Source organism: Amphibalanus amphitrite, unplaced genomic scaffold (assembly GCF_019059575.1).
Source record: "Amphibalanus amphitrite isolate SeventyFive unplaced genomic scaffold, NRLGWU_Aamphi_draft 000114F_arrow, whole genome shotgun sequence".
Classification (NCBI taxonomy): domain Eukaryota; kingdom Metazoa; phylum Arthropoda; class Thecostraca; order Balanomorpha; family Balanidae; genus Amphibalanus; species Amphibalanus amphitrite.
In genome coordinates this window covers 227,099-250,316 of record NW_024881609.1, presented here as the reverse complement: position 1 = coordinate 250,316, position 23,218 = coordinate 227,099, and the positions used below count along the sequence as shown (strand labels likewise).

Here is a 23,218-nt window from a genome sequence, read left to right as displayed (position 1 = left end):
AGTTGCCGCTTGGTTGCGTTTGCGCTGCTTAGTGCTTGCTGTGTGTGGTGTGGTAGTGTACGGCGGTGAGCGTGTCAGTGTGCTGGGTTCCCGTATTATTTTTTATGTCTATTATTACTGCTATGTTCCGATAACTCATTATTTTGGGTCGAACTGTGGGTAGCCGTGGTAGTCATTTTTTATGTGGTGCGTGGCTGGCGCCTAGCGGGGAAGCCGGAGTTGTGCTGTGTTGGGTTCGCTGGCGTTGCGTGGTCACTGGTCTCCACTTGACTTTGACTTCCAGAATCAAGTATTGCCAAGATCCAAAAATTTTGCTGAAACATATGGATGACATATGGATGTTGACCTTGAAAGGTCGAAAGGTCAACATCCATATGTTTTGATGCGGATTGACGAGAGGATCACGATGGTGCTATTAGTTTGTTCCTAGCTGGGATACCTTGAAAGTTATTCGAGAAAAACTTCATATATATGTAGTGCCGCTATTTTGACTTCCTTTTTGCTCCTGTGACGTCATCTTTGACCTGACCTGAAAATGACCTCAGTAAAAATTATAGACCTTATCTGTGTGTACCCTGTACCGTTTAACGCTTGTCGCTATCTTGCTTTGTTCTCGAGATCTCGCTGACGCTCCCGCTCGTAATAATGGACCTGACCCGAGGTCAACGCAGGGCGATAACCACTTTTTTATTATCGCATATGAATGACAATTGATAAGGCTTTAATCGTCATTAGACAAAATTGCAACTTTCAGTGGGGAAAATATCAAGGTCAATCTTCGAAAAATAGGTCAAAAGGTCACGTGATCACCATTTTCAAAAATTGAAAATCCGAGATAGCCAAAATGTTTGTTGGTTGATTGTGAGTTGAACCATATAAAGTTTTTATCGTAGAAAAACCAATAGTTTCTGAGTTATAGGCCGCCAAACATAGGGCTGCAACGCGACCTCCAGGAATTGCTCGAGGCTATATCTCGAAAACCGTTGGTTGAAGAAAAAATCCTTGCCACAGCTGGCTTCCCCGCCCAGCACAACCCATTAGACCAATTTTAAGCAAAAAATAAAATATGAGGGTGCAGGGCACTTGTCGATTTGTCGTGGAACGCCCCTGATAGCAGCACGCTGCTAATTACACGTGTCAAATTGGGTTTCCATGGAAACAGCAACAAACCATGACATCGTCAATCTGTGTGATGTCATCAAATATTGCTGCTAACTTCTTCATGGCCGTGCGATCAAACAAATTTATCAAACGCAATCAACGAGACAGCAACTCGGTTCCAAAAGCAGCTATGAAAAAGCTCATGGATTACACGAAACGTCATTAGTGTGACGTCATCACATTATGTCAGCTCACGCAATGCGTGCTGCTATCACCGGTGAAACAGGGCCCTGTTCTAAGTCTCTATCAAAACCGGACACAGCCTGTCGACATCGAAATTGTGGCTTGCTTCTGGTCCCGGCACTTAATTCGGTATTCTCTTAGCAGACGTCGCCCCTGCTGCCATATCTAGTAGGGCCTACTCAACTTCTTGTGTGTTGAGCTCAGCATGTTTAGGTATGAGACGAGTATGAGTACTCAGTAGTTCCCTGAGGTGTCTCTGCCTAAGCTTATTCTGTCTTGTAATCTGTGCTGCTGCTGTCTCAAAATTTCAGGATTTTTATTTAGCAATGATTGCTTTTGTCTTGTGTTAGTGTGTACTTGTCAGAATATTTTGAATTTTTTGTTGTTCTCAGATTTGTTCCCAGCACCAAAATGGGTGATATAAAAATGGAAAGGAAGGGTACCTTCAAGGTCGATTACCTAAAGGAGATCGAACGTGACATGCAAGAAAAATGGTCACGAGACAAGGTTTTTGAAGAAAATGCCCCAGAATCATCAAAATCAGGGAAAGGCGAAAAATATTTTGTCACTTTTCCATATCCATACATGAATGGAAGACTGCATTTGGGACATACGTTTAGCCTTACTAAATGTGAGGTAAGTACAATCCCTTTCACTGATGCTCAGACTAAATAATGATGATGATATCACATTGCTGTGTTGTGTATGTATTGCTAGCTGCTTGCTTTAGCGCTGTGAATGGTGACTGTTGAGTATACAGGATTGATCTTTAAGCTACACCTTTTGTCAGTTAAATTCGGTTGCGTAATCATCCATTTTAGAACTATAGTTCGTTTTTCTTAAGTTTGCCCCTCACTGTAAACGTCTTTTTGAACACAGCACGAGAATTGCTAGCTGAATTACTGAGAAAACTGGTTGGCGCACATTGATTTCACCAGATTTCACAGACGATCAATTTCATCAAATTTATTTACTTTTTCACAGACTCGTAGCTCGTATTTGCCAATACCTACAGCCCCACAGGGATAGACGACTTCTCAGCAATTATGTCTGAACTAATAAATAAATTGCACGGCGCTTAACATAACGTTAAATCGTCGGTGTTCAAACCTTATTTTGATTACGAGCGAGCGAGCGCAGCGAGCGAAGCGAAGTCATTTCAATATAACGGAAAAATCTCAGTATGAGCGGCCCGGCCCGGCCCGGCCCGGCCCGGCCCGGCCCGGCCCGGCCCGGCCTGTAACGCTTTTGAGAGGCTTATATCTCAGCAACCGCTGGACCGATTGGCCTGCGGTCTTTTTTGCTGGGTAGCCCCATCCCTTCTACCCCGTAATTGACTACTTTTGATACATCTCAGTGACCGTCGTGGCACGTGCCACGTGAAAAGTCAAGGGTGTTCAAGCTGTTTTGCAAAAGTAGTGATTTTGAGAGGCCCATATCTCAGCCGCGGCTTGAACGATTGACTTGCGGTAAATTTTATAGGGTAGCTGCATCCCTTCTACCAAAGGTCGGATACTCTTGATCTATGTGAGTGACCCCCAGTGCACGTGCAAAATACAACAATAAGAGGTGCCAAATTTGTTCCCATTTCAATAACTCGGTAATTACTAGGGCAATTTCGCTGAAACTTGGCATACAGGTAGGCAACCACCAGGCAATGCATTCCCATGTGTTGCGGTTAGGGTGCTACTGCACGTGCGCACGTGCAGGGGGCGTTTCCAGATCTCGAGAACGGCTGGGCCGATTGCGCTCAAATTTGGTACACGGTTGGGGACCGGTTAGTAGGGTGCCGTGCAAAAGTCAGTTTGGACCCCGTTTGCACGTGCGCACGTGCAGAATGCCGCTTCCAGATCTCAGGAACGGCTGGGCCGATTGCGTTCAAATTTGGCACACCGCTAGCGACCGGTTAAAAGGGTGCTTTGCACAAGCCCGTTGGAAGTACCCTCTCGCCCTTCCGCACGTGCAGGGCTCACTATCTCGCTCGCTCGTTCTTCGCCCAAAAGGCGTTTTACTGGTAATATTATTCATATCTACAATACAATGTGCGCTAACCAGTTTTCTCAGTAATTCAGCTAGTAATTCTCGTGCTGTGTTCAAAAAGACGTTTACAGTGAGGGGCAAACTTAAGAAAAACGAACTATAACGAAATGTGTGTAGACAGACCGCAATATTATGTACAAGAATCGCATAATATCTCGGCGCAGGTCAGGCAGTCGGCGGTAAAGCATTCAATTTCGGCACAGCGGCAATATGCTCCATTTTCGGCAATAGCGCAAGTAGAATCTGCGGCGCCAGCACAGGTTTAGAGGTAGCGCACGCTATTTAGCAAGAGTAACAACCAAATTCGGCACTGTTCATTCAATTTCGGCGGGTAACCGGAGACACCCAGATGGTTCATATTTTCAGGAGCGCTTCTTGAACATCAAATAAATCGTCATACAGCTTTGTGGCTTTGGGATATTCTCAGGGAAAGAAAAGTAGGTCATGGTTTGTTTAGCTTCACAGTACCTACCTAAGGCCGTTTCGCTGTTTCCTGTTTCGAATTTTGATGTGAAAATTGATAAGCTTTATTGAGTTAGTACTATTTATCCTAAAAAATAACATCCGTGGGTTGGTTTCGTTTTTTTTTTTAATATTACAGTACCCGCTCCTGTCCGGCGTCCGCACATGGCGGACGACGCTTGACAAGGCAAACGCCAATCGTTGTTGGACTCGAGGTAAACCCCGAATATCTTTCATTGAAGCACGTCTGTGCTGTTGTCACTGTGTGCCAGGGTTTTGCCCAAAACATGAACCCATTTCATCGAAAGGTGTTATTTTACTCTAATGGTTATTGTTAGGATACCAAAGCATATGCCAAAGCCATTCTTACCATGCAGCGCCATAGGGTTAATGTTAAAATTCCGAAATTATTGGTAGGGCTCGGGCCCTACCAAGTCTACACAAAACGACACCCATGACATCAAACATCCCTTACCTACTGTGTGCAGAGAGACACGAAAATAAATTCAGCATTCTTTTTCGTATCCCCACGCCTCCCATCACTACGCCCCACCCCCACGAACACCACCAAAAGCTTAGCGCTGACATTCTAAACCGTCCCATGAACAAGACTCGTAGCTGCGGCAGGTGTATCTTTCTTCGCCCCCTCCCCCCCCCCACACACACACACAAACACACATCAAGCAGCATCTGACTGTCCACATCCGGCGCTCGGCGCATCCTTTCAACAACCGCGCGACGACACCGGGCGTCTCTGGCGCACGGGCGGGGTCAAAGTTCAGTAGTCGCGTACCCTGTCGGCCTGGTTTTGTTCTCCGCCGTCTTCGTTATAAGCAGATACCTCTGCACTTATGTTAGTTCTTCCTTGATAAAAATCAATACATTGTAATGTTTTGTTTAAACCACAGAGGCACGAACGTGAAATCATGCTCAACGCTGGCGAATGCGAATGGAATATGCGGCCACAAAGGAGAGGGTGGAGGGCCGGAGGCAGTACAAGTCCAGACAATGAGACGGTGGCAACAGTAAACACCTTGAAAAACGCTTGACTTAATAACAATGCTCCAACAGGCTTATTTTGTAAGCGAGAAGTCTCTGCCTGCTTCCAAACAGCCGCCGAAATTGAATGAATATCTCCGAATTTGGTTGCTGCTGTTCTAAATATCGTGCGGCAGCCTCCAATCTCCAGCGACATCGCCGAATTACAATGCGGACACGCCGAACACGGGCGCCTTTTGCTGGTGCGCCGAAATTAAATGCTCTAATGCCGATCACCGCTATAAGCGGCCGACATGCAATGCTATACTGATACATAGCTTTGCGGGCTGTCTACAAAGAATCCGCTAGTTCTAAAATGGACGCGTACGTACCGAAATAAACTGACAAAAGGTGTAGATTGGAATGATCTATGCTATCAACCACTAGAAATGCTGTTTGCTTTATTCTACATTTACTACTTGTTGCAATGATATTAGTTTTGTGGGATAGGAGAGCGGCTGCCATATTGGCAAAAAGCATGATGGCTTACTATTATATTCGCATTATTCATAAAAAGACACATCTTTGACTTCAGTGATGTCTGTGCAAGTGTGCTGGATTTTTTTTTTGTAGTGTATGTTTTCTCACCATGTGGCCTATGTCTGCTCCCACTTCCAGTTTGCAGTCGGCTACCAGCGCCTGCAGGGCAAACAGTGCCTGTTCCCGTTCGGCTTCCACTGCACCGGTATGCCGATCAAGGCGTGCGCCGACAAGCTGCGCCGCGAAATCGAGACGTACGGCTGTCCGCCGACCTTCCCGGCCGAGGAGAGCCGGGACGATGAGACCCAGCAGCAGGACAGTGGCGATCCCATCATCAAGGACAAGGCCAAGGGGAAAAAGGTAGATACAGGCACTGAGAGTGCATGCCCACCAGAAGGTGGCCGCGGTCTGCTCATAGAGGATGTGACCTGTCTAAGTTTCAGTTTGGTAGATGAGTATTCAGGAATCGAAATGCGAGCTGGATGGAGCAACATCATGACATTTCCTAACTTTCAATGTTTGAGCGTTTTTCGCTGTTGCTACTGAATGGTGTGCTAAGTGTGCACTCGATGCCCAGTAAGCCCAGTTTCACGAACTAAAGCCCGATGTATTCACTCTTTTCGCCCATGCCTCACTTCCTGAACTCAGCACCCTGGAGCTACGTCCTATTGGCTGACCTGATGTCTGCGTCCATCCCCAGAGCAAAGCAGCGGCGAAGGCCGGCGGCTGCAAGTACCAGTGGCAGATCATGCAGAGTCTCGGGCTTCCCGATGACGAGATCAAAAAGTTTGCCGACGCCGACCACTGGCTGCGCTACTTTCCTCCGCTGACGCAGCAGGATCTGCTCCGCCTCGGACTGAGGGTGAGCTGCGGTGGAGTCAGTGTCTGACGGGAGAGGGGCGGCTGGACGCGGGAGGGGGAAAGGGCAGGGGAGCTGCTGTCATTGAGGGTGGGGAGCAGCTGATGATGATAGTGGGACTGCCACTGGTGAAGGGATGGCTATTGTAATTAATGATGACTGATGGGATTTATTGAGACTGGTGAACGGATGAATAAGGGAAAATGGCGGAGTAAGGACACGAGAATTACTGCTGATGTAAGCGAGAAACTTTTATGCCCGGTGAGGGCCAAGCTATCCGACCAGACGACTGGCTTCGTGCCATTGCCGATTTTTGCATTGGTGGCACTGAGCCCCAGTGCCCGGCGCGGAACCCGTCACTGACTGCGCTATCTAACCCTGCTGGCAGGTGGACTGGCGGCGCAGCTTCATCACCACCGACGCCAACCCCTACTACGACTCCTTCGTGCGGTGGCAGTTTCTCCGACTCCGCCAGCTTGGCAAAGTCGAGTTCGGCAAACGGTACACCATCTACTCGCCGAGGGACGCGCAGCCCTGCATGGACCACGACCGCAGCTCGGGCGAGGGAGTCGGCCCCCAGGAGTACACGCTCATCAAGATGAGGGCCAAGACAGTCCCGGCCGCGCTCAAGTAAGATACGACACGCTCGGGGAGTTCTACACTAGATGGGTGCATCGCTACATACTCTGTTTCAGCGCCTGTGTGTGTGTGTCTGTTGTCTCACCAAAACAGCTAGCCTCATATTCGTTTTTCTGTGTATATCTTTGTTACCTATGAATCATTAGAGTACTCTCACCAATGCATATTTTCTCCATGCGTTTGAATGGACCAGTGCGGTGACCGTTGGACGCCCTCTGACAGGGCGGCTGGGAACAAGCCGGTGTTCCTGGTGGCGGCCACGCTCCGACCGGAGACTATGTACGGCCAGACCAACTGCTGGGTGCGGCCCGATATGAAGTACATCGCTTTCGAGACCAGCAACGGCGAGGTAGGTGACATAGCGGTCCAGGCTACCGGCTACGGGCTCCGTGCTTGGTGTTGATTCGAGGGAGAAAATCTAAAACGAGGATCTGCGGTGTTATCTCGCTTGTATCGTGTCCCACTCTGCACTATTCTCGGATAGCTTAGTCTGTGCTCATTGAAAGCAATTGGCTGCAAGGGCCGGTGCCCGGTGGTGTTTTATTAATTTCTGATCATATCGTGTTCTTTTCTTTATGTGCGCAGGTGTTTGTGTGCACGAGGCGGGCGGCGCGCAACATGTCCTACCAGGGACTGACACCGGCCGAGGGTGAGGTCCCGGTGCTGGCCGAGCTGACCGGCCAGGACATCATGGGTCTGCCGCTGCGGGCGCCACTCACCTCATACGATACCATCTACACACTGCCCATGTTGACCATCAAGGAAGACAAGGGTGAGTGGGGGTGACAACACGGGCGAAGGGTGAAGTCGTGGAAAACGATGGTGACAAAGAATAGAAGGGGAGAGCTTTGAGCAACTTGGGATAATGTCATGGGTCAGTGACTGAGCCGTTTGTTAAATTTTAGAATCATGCAGAGCAGCAGGCTAGTTATTGACTTTTGCTCCGCTTCTGGGTTCCCAGATCGGTTTCAGCGGTTGAATTACGAAGTGAACCAATGCGCAATCACTGTGCATCTCCAGCACAAACTTTCTCGATTGATTTCTTAAACCCCATCAGATAAATAACGCGCCATCTCCTGTGACCCCACCAGGTACGGGCGTGGTGACCTCCGTACCATCTGACGCTCCCGACGACCTGGCCGCGCTGCGGGACCTCAAGAACAAGGCTCCTCTCCGTCAGAAGTACGGCGTCACAGACGAGATGGTGCTGCCGTTTGAGCCGGTGCCGATTATCGAGGTGCCCGGCCTGGGTCCGCTTAGCGCCGTCACCGCCTGTGACGCGCTCAAGGTGCAGAGCCAGAACGACAAGGAGAAGCTGGCAGAGGCCAAGGAGCAGGTCTACCTGAAGGGATTCTACGAGGGGGTGAGTCCGAGAGGGTGGCTGAGGCTGGACCATAGCGTGGTGACTGGTGACTGCAGCGCTTAGATTGCGGATTAGGGCGTTGCTATTTCGAAGTAGAAGGCAAAGGATAAATGTAAATAGCAAAAAAGGTCGTGTGTCTGGAGCTCATGCGAACTTACCAATTTCGCACCTAATTAGAAACTAATAATGCTTTCGCTCATTTTGATTACGAACTGTATTTACCTGTGATTTAATTGGTCATTGAAACAATTAATGCTTTCTGTTAGCTTCCAGATTTTGTTGTGACAATCTGATCTCGTGAAGCACAACTGCTCTTTTGGGCTGCTGTTTTCTGTATGCTCCTCTTTGTAGCCGTTTCTGCTGTCGTTTTTTCCTCCCATACTACATTTTGTGCCGTTTAGCCAATACCTGGTCGTCAAGCTGACGTCTGACGGGTCGGCCCTCCTCGCCAGGTGATGCTGGTGCCGGCCCACAAGGGGAAGAAGGTGCAGGACGTGAAGAAGCCCATCCAAAAGGAACTGGTGGAGAGCGGCCAGGCCGTCATCTACCAGGAGCCCGAGAAGCTGATCATCTCCCGTTCCGGAGACGAGTGTGTGGTGGCACTTTGCGACCAGTGGTGAGTGGGGCAGTGAAAGAAGGGTGCTGAAGGTAAAGTCGGTTCGGTGCCCTATAATATCGTAACTGGCAGTCGATAGCCTTAATTACTAGAGCAAAACACATCGATTATAGTTCGTTTTTTTTTTCAAAAGGACGCTGGCTCCAAGTATGTTTTTCGAACAAGCACGTGTTTTAGCGAGCAAAACGAGCAAAAACTGAACCTGGGAAAATCGAACGTCAACTTATTTTAACATGTAATTTCTTCCTGATAATTTACATATGTGCGTTTTGGAACCATATATGAGAACAGTGGTGACGTCATACTGTCGAACATGTATTGCAATGAAACTTATAGCTATCATGGACGGAACTGCTTACTCGATTATAAGCTCGGTAACAGTGAAAAACTAAGTTTCACCCAAATTCGTTGACACTCGTCCCATTGCACGGACATTTGGGTGCCTGCTGCCACCAGTGACGTCGTCATAGTATGTTCATTTTTAAGAAACAATTTCCAGCTACTTACCGTGCAGAATTTGAAATCGGTTATTTTTTCGGTAAGAAATTCTTCGCCAGACACTGAAGCTGCCAAAACTCACGTGAGAGCTTCGATATTGAACTTTGAGCCAGCGTCCTTTTGAAAAAAAAAAACGAACTATAGAGGCGGATTTGTGGCCGTAGATGCTCAATACCAAATCCATCGGTAATTTGCATTACTGGCTATCAAGCTATCGGCTGAAAAGTATTACTCATCAAATAAGTGACAAGAATGTATGTCTGCTATGCCACTCTGCATAACTTACTGGGAGGTAGCTTACTATGGGCCAAAAATATGTGGTCCTTGTCTGAATCTTGTCCGCCCGGCCAGTTGTGTACTCTGTAAGTGCTCCTGCTACGGGTCAGAGGTTCTATAGCTGAGTTGTTCCTTTTTGTCCGTCAGGTATCTGGACTACGGCGAGACCTCGTGGCGCAAGAAGACGGCCGAGTGTCTGGAGAAGATGGAGACGTATCACGACGAGACGCGGCGCAACTTCGCTGCCACACTGGACTGGCTGCACGAGCACGCGTGTTCGCGTACCTACGGACTCGGTGGGTGCCGGCCTTCCTGGCCGCCTTGCGCCGCACCGGTGGGGTGGCACCGGCGCTAGATAAACTTGGGAACCGGCAGTCATTTGGTAGACAATTAATTTGACTCTAAGATTAGGTAGGTACCTGATGGCAGGCCCGCGCCGGTCATCAGGTGAGAGAACGGGTCATTAGGTCAGATTGAGTCTCTCCCGGACTGACCACCGACCAGCAACCACTGACCACTGACCACTGACTCCCTCTCCCCGACAGGAACCCGCCTGCCCTGGGACGAGCGCTGGCTGATTGATTCGTCCACTGACCACTGATGTCTAACCACTGACCACTGACTCCCTCCCCAACAGGAACCCGCCTGCCGTGGGACGAGCGCTGGCTGATCGAGTCTCTGTCAGACTCGACCATCTACATGGCCTACTACACGGTGGCACACCTGCTGCAGGGGGGCGTCATCGACGGCTCGGCGCCCAAGCCGGCCATCAGGTCAGAGGATAGGGCCATTATCAGGACAGTGATAGACTGTCCTCCTAGTTGGTGATGGATCACTCACCCTCTTTTGTTATATCCGTTAGTTTCACTTGATACGAGCTTATAACTAGCTTCACACGAGTTTCCTAGCTGGCTATTATATAGTTGGTTTTTATAGTGGCTGATGTTTGATTCTACTGTGTCGACAAATCAGCCTGAAGCTGCTTGCTAGGTGCAGGCACTTAGTTATTTCTGCTTCTACTCCGTTTGCCATGCTGATGCACTGGCTTTCATGCCGCGAATCTATGACATTTTGATGGGTTATTAACCAGCAGCTAAGTGATTCAGTTCTTCTTAGTCAAATCTTGTCCTTGCTAAATGCCGTTACACATCAGATGCATTTTCTTCTTTTTCTTTTGCTTCATAAGCAAATCGAGGAATGGCCGGAAACGGAGAGTGAGGTAAGTGCAGTAATTTATAGATGTGCTTTTGGAGCGGAGTTCGTGGCTTGAAAGCTGAGCAGTGAGCATGTTCTGCTATGCTATTTCTGGTATTGGCCCTTACTTATATTTTTGGTGATTACTGATGTGTAGGGTAAAGCCGTGATCATGGTGGCATTTTAAAGATTTTTTGGTCTATTTCTTTAACTTTTAATGGTATTTAGTGGGATGTATTATTGTTCTCCGTTGCCCTCGGGTGTTCATTGATTTAATTTCACTCTTTGATGTGACATTGTTGCCTGCCGTACTGTTTGTTTCGTGATCTGTGTACCGTTGTGAGAATTGTGACACCGGACGGCCGTTCTGTTATGTACCGTATGAGCCACCAGTCGGCCCGCTCAGTCCGTCACTCCGTCCCACACTTGTAACTCACCTCGTCTCTTCCCGTCCGTTGCGACAGGCCCGAACAGTTGACACCCGACGTCTGGGACTACGTGTTCTGCATAACGCAGAAACCTCCGAAAACCGACATCCCGCGGAACCTGCTCGACAAAATGCGGCGCGAGTTTCAGTTCTGGTACCCGGTCGACCTGCGAGTGTCAGGTGAGTTCGACAATGGAACACCGGAGTCAGCGGTATACTCGTATTGTGCCTGTACGTCGCCAAAACTTCATCTTTTTACAGAGGGGGCATTCCACGATAGATCGTACCAGGCCCGTCACCCTCATCTCTCAGATTTTAATGAAAATCGGCCCTAGGGGTAATCATAGGCCCCAAAGACGCCTGGCAAAATATCAGACTTCTCAGATCAAAACTTTTTGAGTTATATTGCATTACATTTTTTTAACTTCAGTTTGTAACGGTGAGTTTGATGGCCTATAACTCAAGAACGGGTTTTGCAACCAACAAACGTGAAACAACACTAGGCTTGTGATGAACCAAAAATTGATATTACTTTTTAAAAATTCTAAAGAAAGTTTTTGATTGTTGAACAAAAACCTTAATCTTTTTTCATTTGCCTCTAATGACTTTTGGGACCATTTTTTTCACATTTTTATTTTTTTCAAAATAAACTTCATGTCATTGCAAATCGACATGCAAAAAATTAGAAAGGTGTTCTTTCTATAAGTTCCTCATTTTCCCGCAAACAAAATGGGTTTCGGAGGGGTTGATACGACCCCAGCACGCCGTTTCGCTTCTAATAGAGGTAGAGCCTCGCGGAAAAAAACGAGCGTGTGTGCCGTTACAAGTCGCAGCGATTGGTACCCAATTTTAAGGTCTCAGGTTAACTGGTAGCGTCTTAGGTCAGGTCAATTGACTGAAGTTACGGGTTCGGTTTTTAGTAAATAACTTCGCAAAAAATGGCCGCAGAGCCGCGATTTTGGTATCATTGTGTTCGTCTAGCTCAGGTACGTCGAATGGTATACTTTTTGTTAGGGTGAGGTCAACTTAAGTAGTTGACCTCGGGTCAAGGTCAGGTCAGAGCCCCTCAGGTCACGAAGCTGGGCAAAGGGTATCATATGGCATATCATTCGATTCGGAAGGTCTTCCCGAGTCCATTGGTGGCTTTCCCGACTCTCTAGCTCAATTTGATCGGGAGTTATTGACGAAAAACTCGTTCGACCCTATTGACGTCATAGATGACGTCACGCAAGGCTAGCAATGCAAAAGTGAAGCATTGGACTTTGCAAGGAGTGCATGAAATCACGATACCATGTACAGGTCTCGCGGGTTTTAGCGGTAGGTTTTGCACCTAGAAAATTTAGTGTACTTCAGGCTATATCTTCGTCGTCTTAGGCTTTTAACCCTATTCCTGGCGGGGGGGGGGGCCTCAGGAGCCCCCCCCCCCCCTGAGGTTTTTTGGTTATTTCTCCCAAACGCGTTGAGCTAGGAAGCTCAAATTTTCTGACTTTTCCTAAAAGGCTTCTACGCAACATGTCTGAAAATTTTGAGTTGATCTGACCTCAGGTCAGGTCACCAGAGGCGGTTTGGTGACCCTACCTCAGAAAAGTTTGCAATCACGCCAGAGCTAGAGTTTTTGACCGATCAATTTCTTCTCTTCAGGATTTAGTTAGGGTACCATTATGTGCAATTTGTATATCTCGGAATTTTGATATCAGTGACCTAAGGTCAGGTCAGTTTCGCGACCTCCCCATTATAAGTCAATGGGGGAAAAATCAACTCCCTGTTTTTACCACTAAAACGGGGGGAATGGCCCCATATACCATACATGACTTCATATACGATCAACCTTCACTACCTTGAGGTCTGTTTTGCTGTTGGGCAGCTGTGAGGTCATGTGACGTCATCAAAGGTCACCAAAGGTTTTTGGCCAATAACTCCGTACAGGAACAAGATACAGACGCGTGGATGGTCTCATTGTGTTCAGCTCGTCAAGACGCATCGAATGATATACATGATGACCTCGAGGTCACGTGACCTGAGGTCAACCTTTGACCTTGACCTTTCGATGTCACCATATATATCATTCGATGCGGATTGACGAGAGGATCACGATGATGCCCTTAGTTTGTTCCTATCTTGACTAATTCGAAAGTTATTCGAGAAAAACTCTCTCCATATCTAGCGCCGCCATTTTGACTTTTTCGACCCCTGTGACGTCATCTTTGACCTGACCTGAAAATGACCTTCGTAAAAATTGTAGATCTTGTCCATGCGTATCCGATGCCGTTTACCGCTTGTCGCTATCTTGCTTCGTTCTCGAGATCTCAGGGGGGGGGGGGCGAATCGGCCCCCCCCCCCCGCCAGTTTCTTGTCCCGGCGGAGCCCGCCAGGAATAGGGTTAAGTGTTGAAGATGCGATCGACTTGTTGGGTAACAAGCCGGCCATGATCGTGTAAAATGGCTTCATCGTAGATCGATTAGTTTCTGAGATATAACCGGAAATGTAAAAGTGCAAAACCTACCGCTTAATCTCGCGAGACCTGTACGTGAGATAGTTTTAGATCATTCTCGGCGCCAAAATAACATATTTTATATTTCCCCATTGACTTATAACAGTGATGTCACGTGACTCATGTGACCTTCAAAAATTCCCAGATATACAAGTTGTGAGACCTCTGGAGGACACCATGTATGCGTCCTGTAACTTTCATCTCGGACAGCTATGGTCATTAGCGTCCAAAACAATGTCAGAACCAAACAGCCTTTTTCACTCTCGCTGTTATAGGAAAGAGGGTTGGATGAACCCTCTTTTCATTTTTTTCAGATGACTAAGACTTCAATTGAAATTTCAGTAACCCGTGATGTCACAAGGCAGCTTTACCACGCCATTTGTAAGCTCCCCTCCCGAAATCACTATTCGAAACCGTTATCGTGACGTAAAATAAATACATTTATAGAAAGAACACCTTCCTAATTTTTTGCATACTTCTTAACAATGAGCTAAATATTTTTTTAAAGAAATAAAAATTCAAAAAAATTTGGTCCCAAAGTCCAAAAAATACAAATTAAAGAAAACTCGATGTCATATATCAAAAATAGCGTATTTTTCGAGATTTCAAAAATACATATTAATCTTTGTTTCATTGCAAGTTCAATGTTATTTAACATTTGGCATTTAAATAATCCGTCTTAGAGTTACAGCCCGCCAAACTTAGCGCTGCAAAGCAAGATCCAAAAAATGTTATACACCATAACTCAAAAAATACTCCTCTGATAAGCCTGAAATTGTTACAGGTGGATTCAGAGCCCTTGATTACCCCTGAGACCAATTTTCGTCAAATTCCGAGAGATGAGGGTGTCAAATTGGAAAAAAGTGGTACGATCTATCGTGGAATGCCCCAGAGGGCAGATTCGACGTTGTTGTCGGTAAGCGCACTTCACTCGCAATCGGGTTTTCTTCGTGTTATTTTTGTTGCGTATCTACAGCTTCATCCTGTTGTCTGCACGAACCGTCGCTATGCTATGCCTGTGCCGTGATCACGTAATTATTGGTGGCGTCTAACCCCTGACTGCCCACCCCTCCCCCAGGGAAGGACCTGGTGCCCAACCACCTGACGTACTACATGTACAACCACACGGCCATCTGGGCCGACCAGCCGCGCTTCTGGCCCAGCGCCATCCGCGCCAACGGCCACCTGCTGCTCAACTCCGAAAAGGTAGGGATCTGGATATTAACTATACATCCTGCTGCTCAACTCCGAAAAGGTAGGGCTTTGGGTATTAACTATACATCCTGCTGCTCAACTCCGAAAAGGTAGAAATCGAATTAATTATATCTGCTGCTCAACCCCCGAAAGAACAGAGCTCGAATTGCCTACACCTGCTACTCAACTCCGAGAAGGTACCTAGGGCTTTAGTTAATATGTGCTGCTCACCTTCGAATGATACGGTAGGGCTGACAAGAAGGAATTTACTGCTCGATGTGTATATTCTGTTGGGTCCAACTCTGTGCCGAAGGATACCTGCGGCTCGACTATAGGACAAGATCAGAGAGCAGATAAGGACCGCTCCAATATCATTTTCTTTGTCATCTTCAATAATTTTGTCACTCGGCGATTGTGAGGGTGTCTCTCGAGTCGGGTTTCGAGATTTATTGGTATTCTCAACGCTCAGCGTTCCCTGAATCTACATAGCGTACGCCTGTTCCCCACCCATGCCGTACGTCCACCCCGCTGACTGACCTCTGCCACCCCCTGACAGATGTCCAAGTCGACGGGCAACTTCCTGACCCTGCAGGAGGCCATCGACAAGTTCTCTGCGGACGGCATGCGACTCTCGCTGGCCGACGCCGGTGACTCGGTGGAGGACGCCAACTTTGTCGAGTCGATGGCAGACGCCGGTACGTCGTGCTGCAGGGGTCTTTGAAAATTATGTTAGATCCCAGAGCAATAAGTAAATTGTGCATCGTTTTTGTAAGGGATGGGCTGTAAAATGTTTGTCAGGGGCATTTACTGTGCTCCTGTATGGGTTAAGTGAAGCGAATGGTGCATGTGACAATGTAACATGGGGACTGGGATGTTGATGTCAAGGGCGTTTTCGATAAAATACTGAATGTAACCAAGTGTATGTAGCAGGTAGCTGTATCGATGATCATGATTTGGATGGTTACGGTCATAGATAACATGAATCTTTGTTATAGATTCATGTTATCTCTGTTACGGTGAATGTAACTGTGCCTGATTGCATCGTTCAGTTAGAATATCTCCCTGAAGTCTGTGAGTTTGGTGCTGTCAGCTTTACTTAAACGCGCCTGACGTCCCGTGTCTCTCCCTTCCGCAGGCATCCTGCGCCTGTACACGATGCTGGAGTGGGTGAAGGAGATGGTGGCCAACAAGGCGTCACTGCGCGCCGGCAGCGCCAGCTGCTTCAACGACCGCGTCTTCCTCAAGTAGGTCAACGGGCTCAACTGTGGCGGATGCGGCAATGAAGGCCCCATACTCTGGTATAGGACGTACTGTGCGATCTATCAGGTTTTATGCTTGCTGGATGAATAGGTACTCATTGGTCTGATATAGGCTGCTACCAGCAGGTGCAGCTGGTACAATATGATTGGTCATGCTGCCTGGTCTGGTTTTGTTGCCGACCTGCCCATCGTCTTTGATTACCGATTCTCTTTATGTGGGACCCTCGGGTGTGATGGTCTGCCCCATATCTTACCCGATGCGACAGTCCCACGCTTACGCTGAGATCTCCGTACGTATGTTACAGCGCCATCAACCATCAGATCGTGCAGACCCAGGCCAACTACGACAAATGTCTGTTCAAGGAGGCCCTGAAGACGGGCTTCTTTGAACTGCAGCTGGTGAGGACGTCGAGACAGGGCGCCATAAAACGTGGATGAATTTTAATGCTTAGTAATTCAGCCTCTACCTTACTTCCCACAGCCATGTTGCATTATGTTGGGGTAGGAAAAAAAACACTTGTCAATTTTAAACGAAATATGGCACTAGCACGACCGCGCAGTTAATACGCCTCCGCCATCCAACTCATGTTCTGCTCATGAACAGTCGGCATTTTGATAACATCAAATAGTAACCATCAACCATGTATAATAATTCATCCGACCACCCGCCCCCGCCTTTTCCAGGTTCGTGACACGTACCGTGAGCAGACCACTGAGGGTATGCACGTCGACCTTGTGTTCCGCTTTATCGAGGTGCAGGCGCTGCTGCTCAGTCCCATCTGCCCGCACGTGGCCGAGAAAATCTGGCAGCTCATCGGCAAGGTTAGTGATGTGTGAGAGCGGACAGAGAAGGGGGGGGGGGAGGTCAGCGATTCTCAATTCATATAGATGAATGATTGATGTTCCAATTATTTATTGTTGCCGAAGTGTGATCATGGTATGATTTTGATTCAAAACGGGGGTCCTTTTTTGGTATTTCTCACTCAGTTCGGTTCGTCATGGTATAGTGTCCAACGGACTTAGCAGACTTGCTTCCGACGTTCATCCATCCTTTTCTGTTTGTGTTACCATTAATCTTTGTATTTAGGACGGAAGTATTCAGTTTGCCCGGTGGTGTTACCGTTTCTCTGTGTGTTCAGGAGGGAAGCATCCAGTCGGCGCGGTGGCCGACGGCCGACCCTGTGGACCCCATGCTGCTCAAGAAGGCCGAATACCTCACCAACGCCGTACACGATTTCCGAATCAAGTACAAGAACTACATGACGCCAGGTCAGTCATGGACATCTGGGCTTAGTAATATAAATTTTCTGTCTTATTGCAACATCACATTCATAGACATTTGATAAGGCTTTCATAGTTAAGGTTTTTGTCCCTTTATTTTTTTTTCACGTATGATCGAATAAATAGACTAATGACTCATTCAGCCGACTCAATTTAACGTTTTATGCTTCAAACATCTAGCGATTGACTTATCATTGTTTGTAATATTTATTACGGAGCGAGCGAAGCGAGCGGAGTCTCATACTGAATTAAGGGAAAATCCTGAGTATGAGCGGCCGGCCGGCCGTGGGGACGCTCTTCAAAAGCTAATATCTTAGGAACGGGCATAGGTGGGCACGATCCGTTCCTCCGTTCCTCCGTTCCGGAACGCCGTTACAATTTTTAGGAACGGAGGAACGGACTCGTTACATTTTAAAAAGGGTAACGGACCAAGTAACTTCCGTTACATTGGTTGTTCGTTCCTCCGTTACAAGTTAACAGTTTAGTCCGTTCCGTCGTTCCTCCGTTACTTTTCGTTGTCCGAGCGGGTTGATCTTTCACCGAACCACAGACATTAATGCAGCAGCGGAATAGTGGATTATTGAGCAGCCCTGACTTGAAGACGGAAGATGGCCTCAGTGTACAGTGTACTGGCCTTCCGCAATGAGCCGGCGTTGCAGTATGTGTTCGCAAAGTTCAACACGGGCGTCCCTTCAAGCGCCTCAGTAGAGCGCATGTTTTCAATGGGAAAAGATGTGCTACGTGCAAAAAGTGCTACCCTCTCAGAAAGTGGCAGCGGAACATCTTCAATTAAGGGAGAGGGGGGGGGGGTCACTGCCGACTTTTTGTCCCATTCTTTCCATGCAACGCACATAGGGCTAATGTTAAAATGCCAAAATCAAAGGGGGCACGGTGCGCCGGTGCCCCCCCCCCCCCGTTCCGCCGCCTATGCTCTCAGATGCCAACCTGGAACGTCTAGTGTTCGTGAAGGGCAGCCGGCATCTGGCCGGGGACAAGTGATGCGCATCAGTACCACCAGACGTTCCAAGGTTTAGTGTCCAATCAGTGCCCACTGTCTTGGTAGATTTGGTGGGCATTCCGCTTTCTCGGTAGGTTTAGTTTGTGTCAGAATGGTCTCAAAAATGTGTGAAATACCCAACATTTTAACGTTTTTTATTTTGCTGTAACGGAGTAACGGACTAAAAGAACTTCCGTTACATTATTTGCAGAGGAACGGAGGAACGAGTAACGGAAGTCACGTTTTGAAGGAACGGAGGAACGAGTAACGAAGTTACAATTTTGGGGAACGATGCCCACCTATGGGAACGGGACATCCGATTGACAAGCGGTCTTCTTTACTGAATGTCACTTGGACGTAAAAGTTCTGTGGTGTGATGGCCACCATGCGTTCTTGCCAACCACCGCACGTGGCGCGTGGTAAAGTTGGACATTTTTTAAGAACCCCCAAAATTGCAACCTCAATAACGGCACAACGGTTGGGCTGATTGAATTGAAACTCGGTACACAGTTAGGTCTCCATCAGATAATTCATCTGCATGTGTTAAGGTTGGGGTGCTACAGCACGTGCGCACGTGCAGGGGGCGCTCCCAGATCTCGAGAACGGCTGGGCCGATTGCGCTCAAATTTGGTACACGGTTGGGGACCAGTTAGTAGGGTGCCGTGCAAAAGTCAGTTTGGACCCCGCTTGCACGTGCGCACGTGCAGTGTGCCGCTTCCAGATCTCGAGAACGGCTAGGCCGATTGCGCTGAAATTTGGCACATCGCTAAAGACCGGTTAGTAGGGTGCAGTGCACAAGCTAGTTGGAGGTACCCCCTCGCAATTTCGCACGTGCAAGGCCCATCCTCTCGCTCGCTCCGTTGGTCGCCCAAAAGGCGTTTTACTGGTTCATTCGTTCTGAAAGTTATTCTTTCATCCGTGCCCTGACTGCGAAGTCCCACTTCTATCCACCACGCTCCTTAGGCAAGCCGAAGAAGGGCGAGGCGCCGCGCGTGGTGGAGGCTCCGTCTCACGGCACGGTGTGGATCGCGCACAGCTACCCGCCCTGGCAGGCGTGCGTGCTCACCACGCTCAAAGAGATGCACACGGTGAGTTCTGCTGTCCGCACTGCCTGCGCTCAAGTGGCAGGCTTAGTTTGTGGATTGTGTCATGGTGCTAACATGTGACGATTGCTTCAGATCTGCTGCTAGATTGGGATCCAGTGCGATCTAAGCTCTGTGCGATATCCATTGATATCCCTCGAGCTGTGGCTCATGGGTATCTCGTCAGCGTCTATAATAGCTTTCAATTTTTGCCAGGTTCTCATTTCCATGGTGTGTCAAAAGTGGAAATAACTAGCCGCCCGGCTTTAGTTCGCCAGCCTTGTCAATAGATGGCAGTACCACAATATGGGCAGCGGATCGTGCCATTGACGTCAAATTTTCGTTATCTGCTAAGAATTGAATGGCGGATCTTTTCATGCAAGAATCAAGTAAATCGGTCCACAACTTTTCTAGCAACAGAGATATGAAGTCAAACACCCTGCCAGAGCGGCGGCCGGCGGTGGCCGTTACGCGCCGCCTGGGAGACTGGCGGCGCGGAACGGTTCCGACTTGGCACTGCACTAAAACCTGTTAACTGCTTGGAATAGTTATTATGGCAAAATTTTCATTCAAGTGAGGAATAACCAAGGGCAGGAAGTATGTATGCTTGTGTGCGTACTGTGTAAGCCAAGAAACTGCATTAGCAGATACTCGCTAGTATTAGATCCAGCCAAGTCCAAACGCATTCCAGGGGATGTGTATCTGATGGGTCAACAATATTTATCGTTCGAGGGCGGATACAGTTTTAACAATACAAAAAATGTTTTTGCACAGCTCTATTCCTTGAATAATTCTCTTCAACGCCTCATTCCTAGTTAAGCGAATTAGCCCACCCTGGTTGAATAAATAAGGCGATTTCGCCACAAGGTCGCGGAAAACCGACCGAAAACGGCCGCGCTCAACGTTAATTTGGGCATGCAGACTCTTAAAAACTCGCATTGGGCGGGTAGGGTTTCACAGGTATTGGCTCCAAAACACCGTATTCGGCTCCCGAATACGTCCAAGTGACCCGCCTCGTTCCAAGTTAAGATCTAATTAGATCAAGTGACTCATAAGGAGCGAAAAAGCGACAAAAAGCATGAATTTCCCTATGGCGACGGGCTGCCGAGTTGCCAGACGGCGCACCGGCTGTTTCCACTTTTGACACACCATGTCGTGATCATGTCATTGAATTCGCATATGTGTTGCGATCTCGCAAATCACCAAACCTCTGATCGGTGCGTCGGTGCACACTGATAACCGGTGACTGGCTCGTGATCTTTGGCGATCAGTGGTAGCTAGGTCGCTGAGCTAGCTGCTGTTCGGTGATAGTTGGCCGCGGTTGATCACTAGACGATGAGTTAACTCATTAACCCGGTGCATGTTTGCAGGCAAACGGAGGCAGTTTCCCTGACAAGAAGGCCATCGCTGCAGAGATGGGCAAGAAGGCAGAGCTGAAAAAGTACATGAAGAAGATCATGCCGTTCGTGTCAGTCGTTATCGACAAGGTCGGTGAAAATAATCGATCACTTACAAAATAATGTGATATTTGGTAGGGCGCTGCTAATTTGACGGGACATCCTGACTCGTGCTGTCATCAACCGACTCTCCATTTTCCTTCGACAGGTCGGCATTGTTGGTATGCAGGCTCTCAACCTCACTCTGGACTTCGACGAGCGGGAGGTGCTGCAGGCGAACCTCGAGTACCTGGTCAGCACGCTCGAGGTGAGGAACAGGCCCTCCCCGCGCGAGGAGATTCGCGATGGGATACGGGATCTTGCAGCGATGTTGGCATGATGGCATGAGGTAGATTCCACCACCCGTCGACGTCGTTGTGTTGTTTGGAGTATAGAGGAAGACTCCTGCCCTAATGATTCTATAAAACGGCTGTGTGATTGTCTGCGACCGCTCCCGATACCCCGTCTAGTTTTTTTTTGTCCCTCCTTTTGCCTCGCCCTCTCTGACACGCAATGGTTCTGTTCTAGCTCTAATAGACTTTTACATACCCCTGCCTGCTGACGCTCTCTGACCCTCTCCCTTCGTTCGACGCAGCTGGAGGGCCTGAACCTGCGTCTTTCCACCGAGTCGCCCGACGAGCGTGTGCGCGAGGAGTGCTGTCCGGGCGCCCCGTACGTCCAGTACCGCGCCGAGCCGAGCGTACCCCTAGTGGCGGTCAACCCGCAGCCGGGCAGCGGCCTGTTCCAGGTGAAACTGGCCGTGAGAGAGGGCGACACACCGCGTCGCGTCGCTGTGCGGCTCGCCAGGACCGAACGCGCCGTCAAAGGTTCGTGAGGTGTCTGGAAGGTGGGCGGGGCGGGGTAGCTGACGCATGAGTAAGAAAGTGTTCAAGAGACAGCTGCAATGAGATAAGTTTTTTTTTAGGGAGTGTGTCGCGTACTCGAGCGTATTTTCATGATCATGAAATATGACGTGAAGCTTCGCTATGAGTCAATGTCTGAAATATATGTCCAGCTGGGCTATGGGCTGGGTGCTTGTCTATCCTAATCTCCCTTTTCCACTTGGCCCCTTCTCTGTACGGTAGTCCTGTTCGTATTAGCTGACCGCCTCGCTCCCCGGCAGACGCCACCCAGGTGCGACTGCTGCGATACACGGACCCGCAGCTGGGGCCGCGGCAAATGCCCGTGTTCGGAGAGCCAGCCGCCGGCAAGGAGATGCTGGGCGAGGACGTCACGTTCCACATCGACACGGCGCGTCAGGAGGTGACGTGCCGACGCGCCGGCCAGCCGCTGCCCATCGGCGACCAGCTCGTCTACATGGTGGGCGCGTGATGACCGTCCCAAGATGGCAGCCAGAGGTGGCTCCTCTGGTGACTAGGGACTAATCAAGTGGACCGGCTCCCGCAAGCTGGCCCAACTTGTCGCAGAATTTCCGCGAGGGTTGTTATTGGTTTTTACGGGAGTTTTTAGGGGAGGGTTCCTCATGATTGGGATTTTGTTGGTCAGCACTCAAGGGAAATGGTGTTAAGCGGTGAATTTGCAACACCAAAAGGCTTTAAAGAAATGTTCTGTCCCGGCGACACAGGGTGCACGGTTCTCTGAATTTTGATTCGAAATAAAACAATTGACTATTGACGAATACCGGCGTTTTTTTCCTTTCTGAGCGAACTTGGGATTTATTTTTTCACTAGTTGTAATTGTCCTTTGCGGACACAAAAAAAAAAACAACAAATATCCGCCTTTGTAAAGTAACTTGCGCCTTTATAGGCAGGGTAACTTTTAAAGGGGGGAAAGGGGGAATTTCCCCCCTTCGAAAATTCCGCTCCCCCTTTCAAATTGTGCGTGAACGGCTAGGGAGGGAAGGGGGAATTTCTCCCTTTCAAATTTATTTTTGAGCCCATTTTCAATCAATTCGCTACTCAGATTCTATAATCATCGTTGGTCAGACTCTAGTCATCAATCAACGTTGCTGAATGCTGGCGCTTAGATAATTTTCAATTTGAGGTTCCATCCAACCATTTTACGTTCAGTGCAGCGGGAACTCCAGATTTGACCCGATACCGATCGGATGGTCGGTGGGACCGTCTCTTGTCTCTTCCTTCTCTTCGCAATCACTGACAAATATCGCTACAGGCGTCGGCGTACGAGTAGAAAGCGTCGGGGGACGGACGGGGGTCATGACCTCTCCGAACCAAGGGTCTTCCTTCGAACCAGGGTCCTTCAATCGGTCTTGGCCTAGCAA

The 23,218-nt window shown here is 48.6% G+C and overlaps 1 protein-coding gene across 5 annotated transcripts; it reads left to right on the top strand.

Annotated features, from left to right (window-relative positions):
- LOC122381106 (leucine--tRNA ligase, cytoplasmic-like) lies at positions 1-22,615 on the top strand. 5 transcript variants are annotated; one of them, XM_043364898.1, is made up of 23 exons: positions 1-73; positions 1,737-1,980; positions 5,503-5,724; positions 6,065-6,226; positions 6,612-6,853; positions 7,085-7,211; positions 7,448-7,634; positions 7,954-8,225; positions 8,678-8,841; positions 9,763-9,911; positions 10,253-10,388; positions 11,274-11,416; positions 14,806-14,933; positions 15,478-15,616; positions 16,057-16,165; positions 16,486-16,579; positions 16,865-17,002; positions 17,320-17,449; positions 19,422-19,546; positions 20,911-21,027; positions 21,146-21,244; positions 21,572-21,803; positions 22,100-22,615. In XM_043364898.1, exons 2-23 carry the CDS (start codon positions 1,756-1,758, stop codon positions 22,306-22,308), a joined length of 3,549 nt encoding a protein of 1,182 aa, XP_043220833.1. In that variant the 5' UTR covers positions 1-73; positions 1,737-1,755; the 3' UTR covers positions 22,309-22,615. The 5 variants fall into 5 exon arrangements, with proteins under 5 accessions (XP_043220833.1, XP_043220832.1, XP_043220834.1 ...); XM_043364897.1 differs by having other exon boundaries at positions 22-65; XM_043364899.1 differs by having other exon boundaries at positions 33-57.
- Positions 22,616-23,218: the final 603 nt, after the last annotated feature.

Coding starts and splice junctions, on each gene's coding strand:
- LOC122381106 (XM_043364898.1), top strand. CDS start 1,756: ATGGGTGATATAAAAATGGAAAGGAAGGGTACCTTCAAGGTCGATTAC. Junction 15,617..16,056: donor CGAGTCGATGGCAGACGCCG/GTACGTCGTGCT, acceptor TCCCTTCCGCAG/GCATCCTGCGCCTGTACACG. Junction 16,166..16,485: donor AACGACCGCGTCTTCCTCAA/GTAGGTCAACGG, acceptor CGTATGTTACAG/CGCCATCAACCATCAGATCG.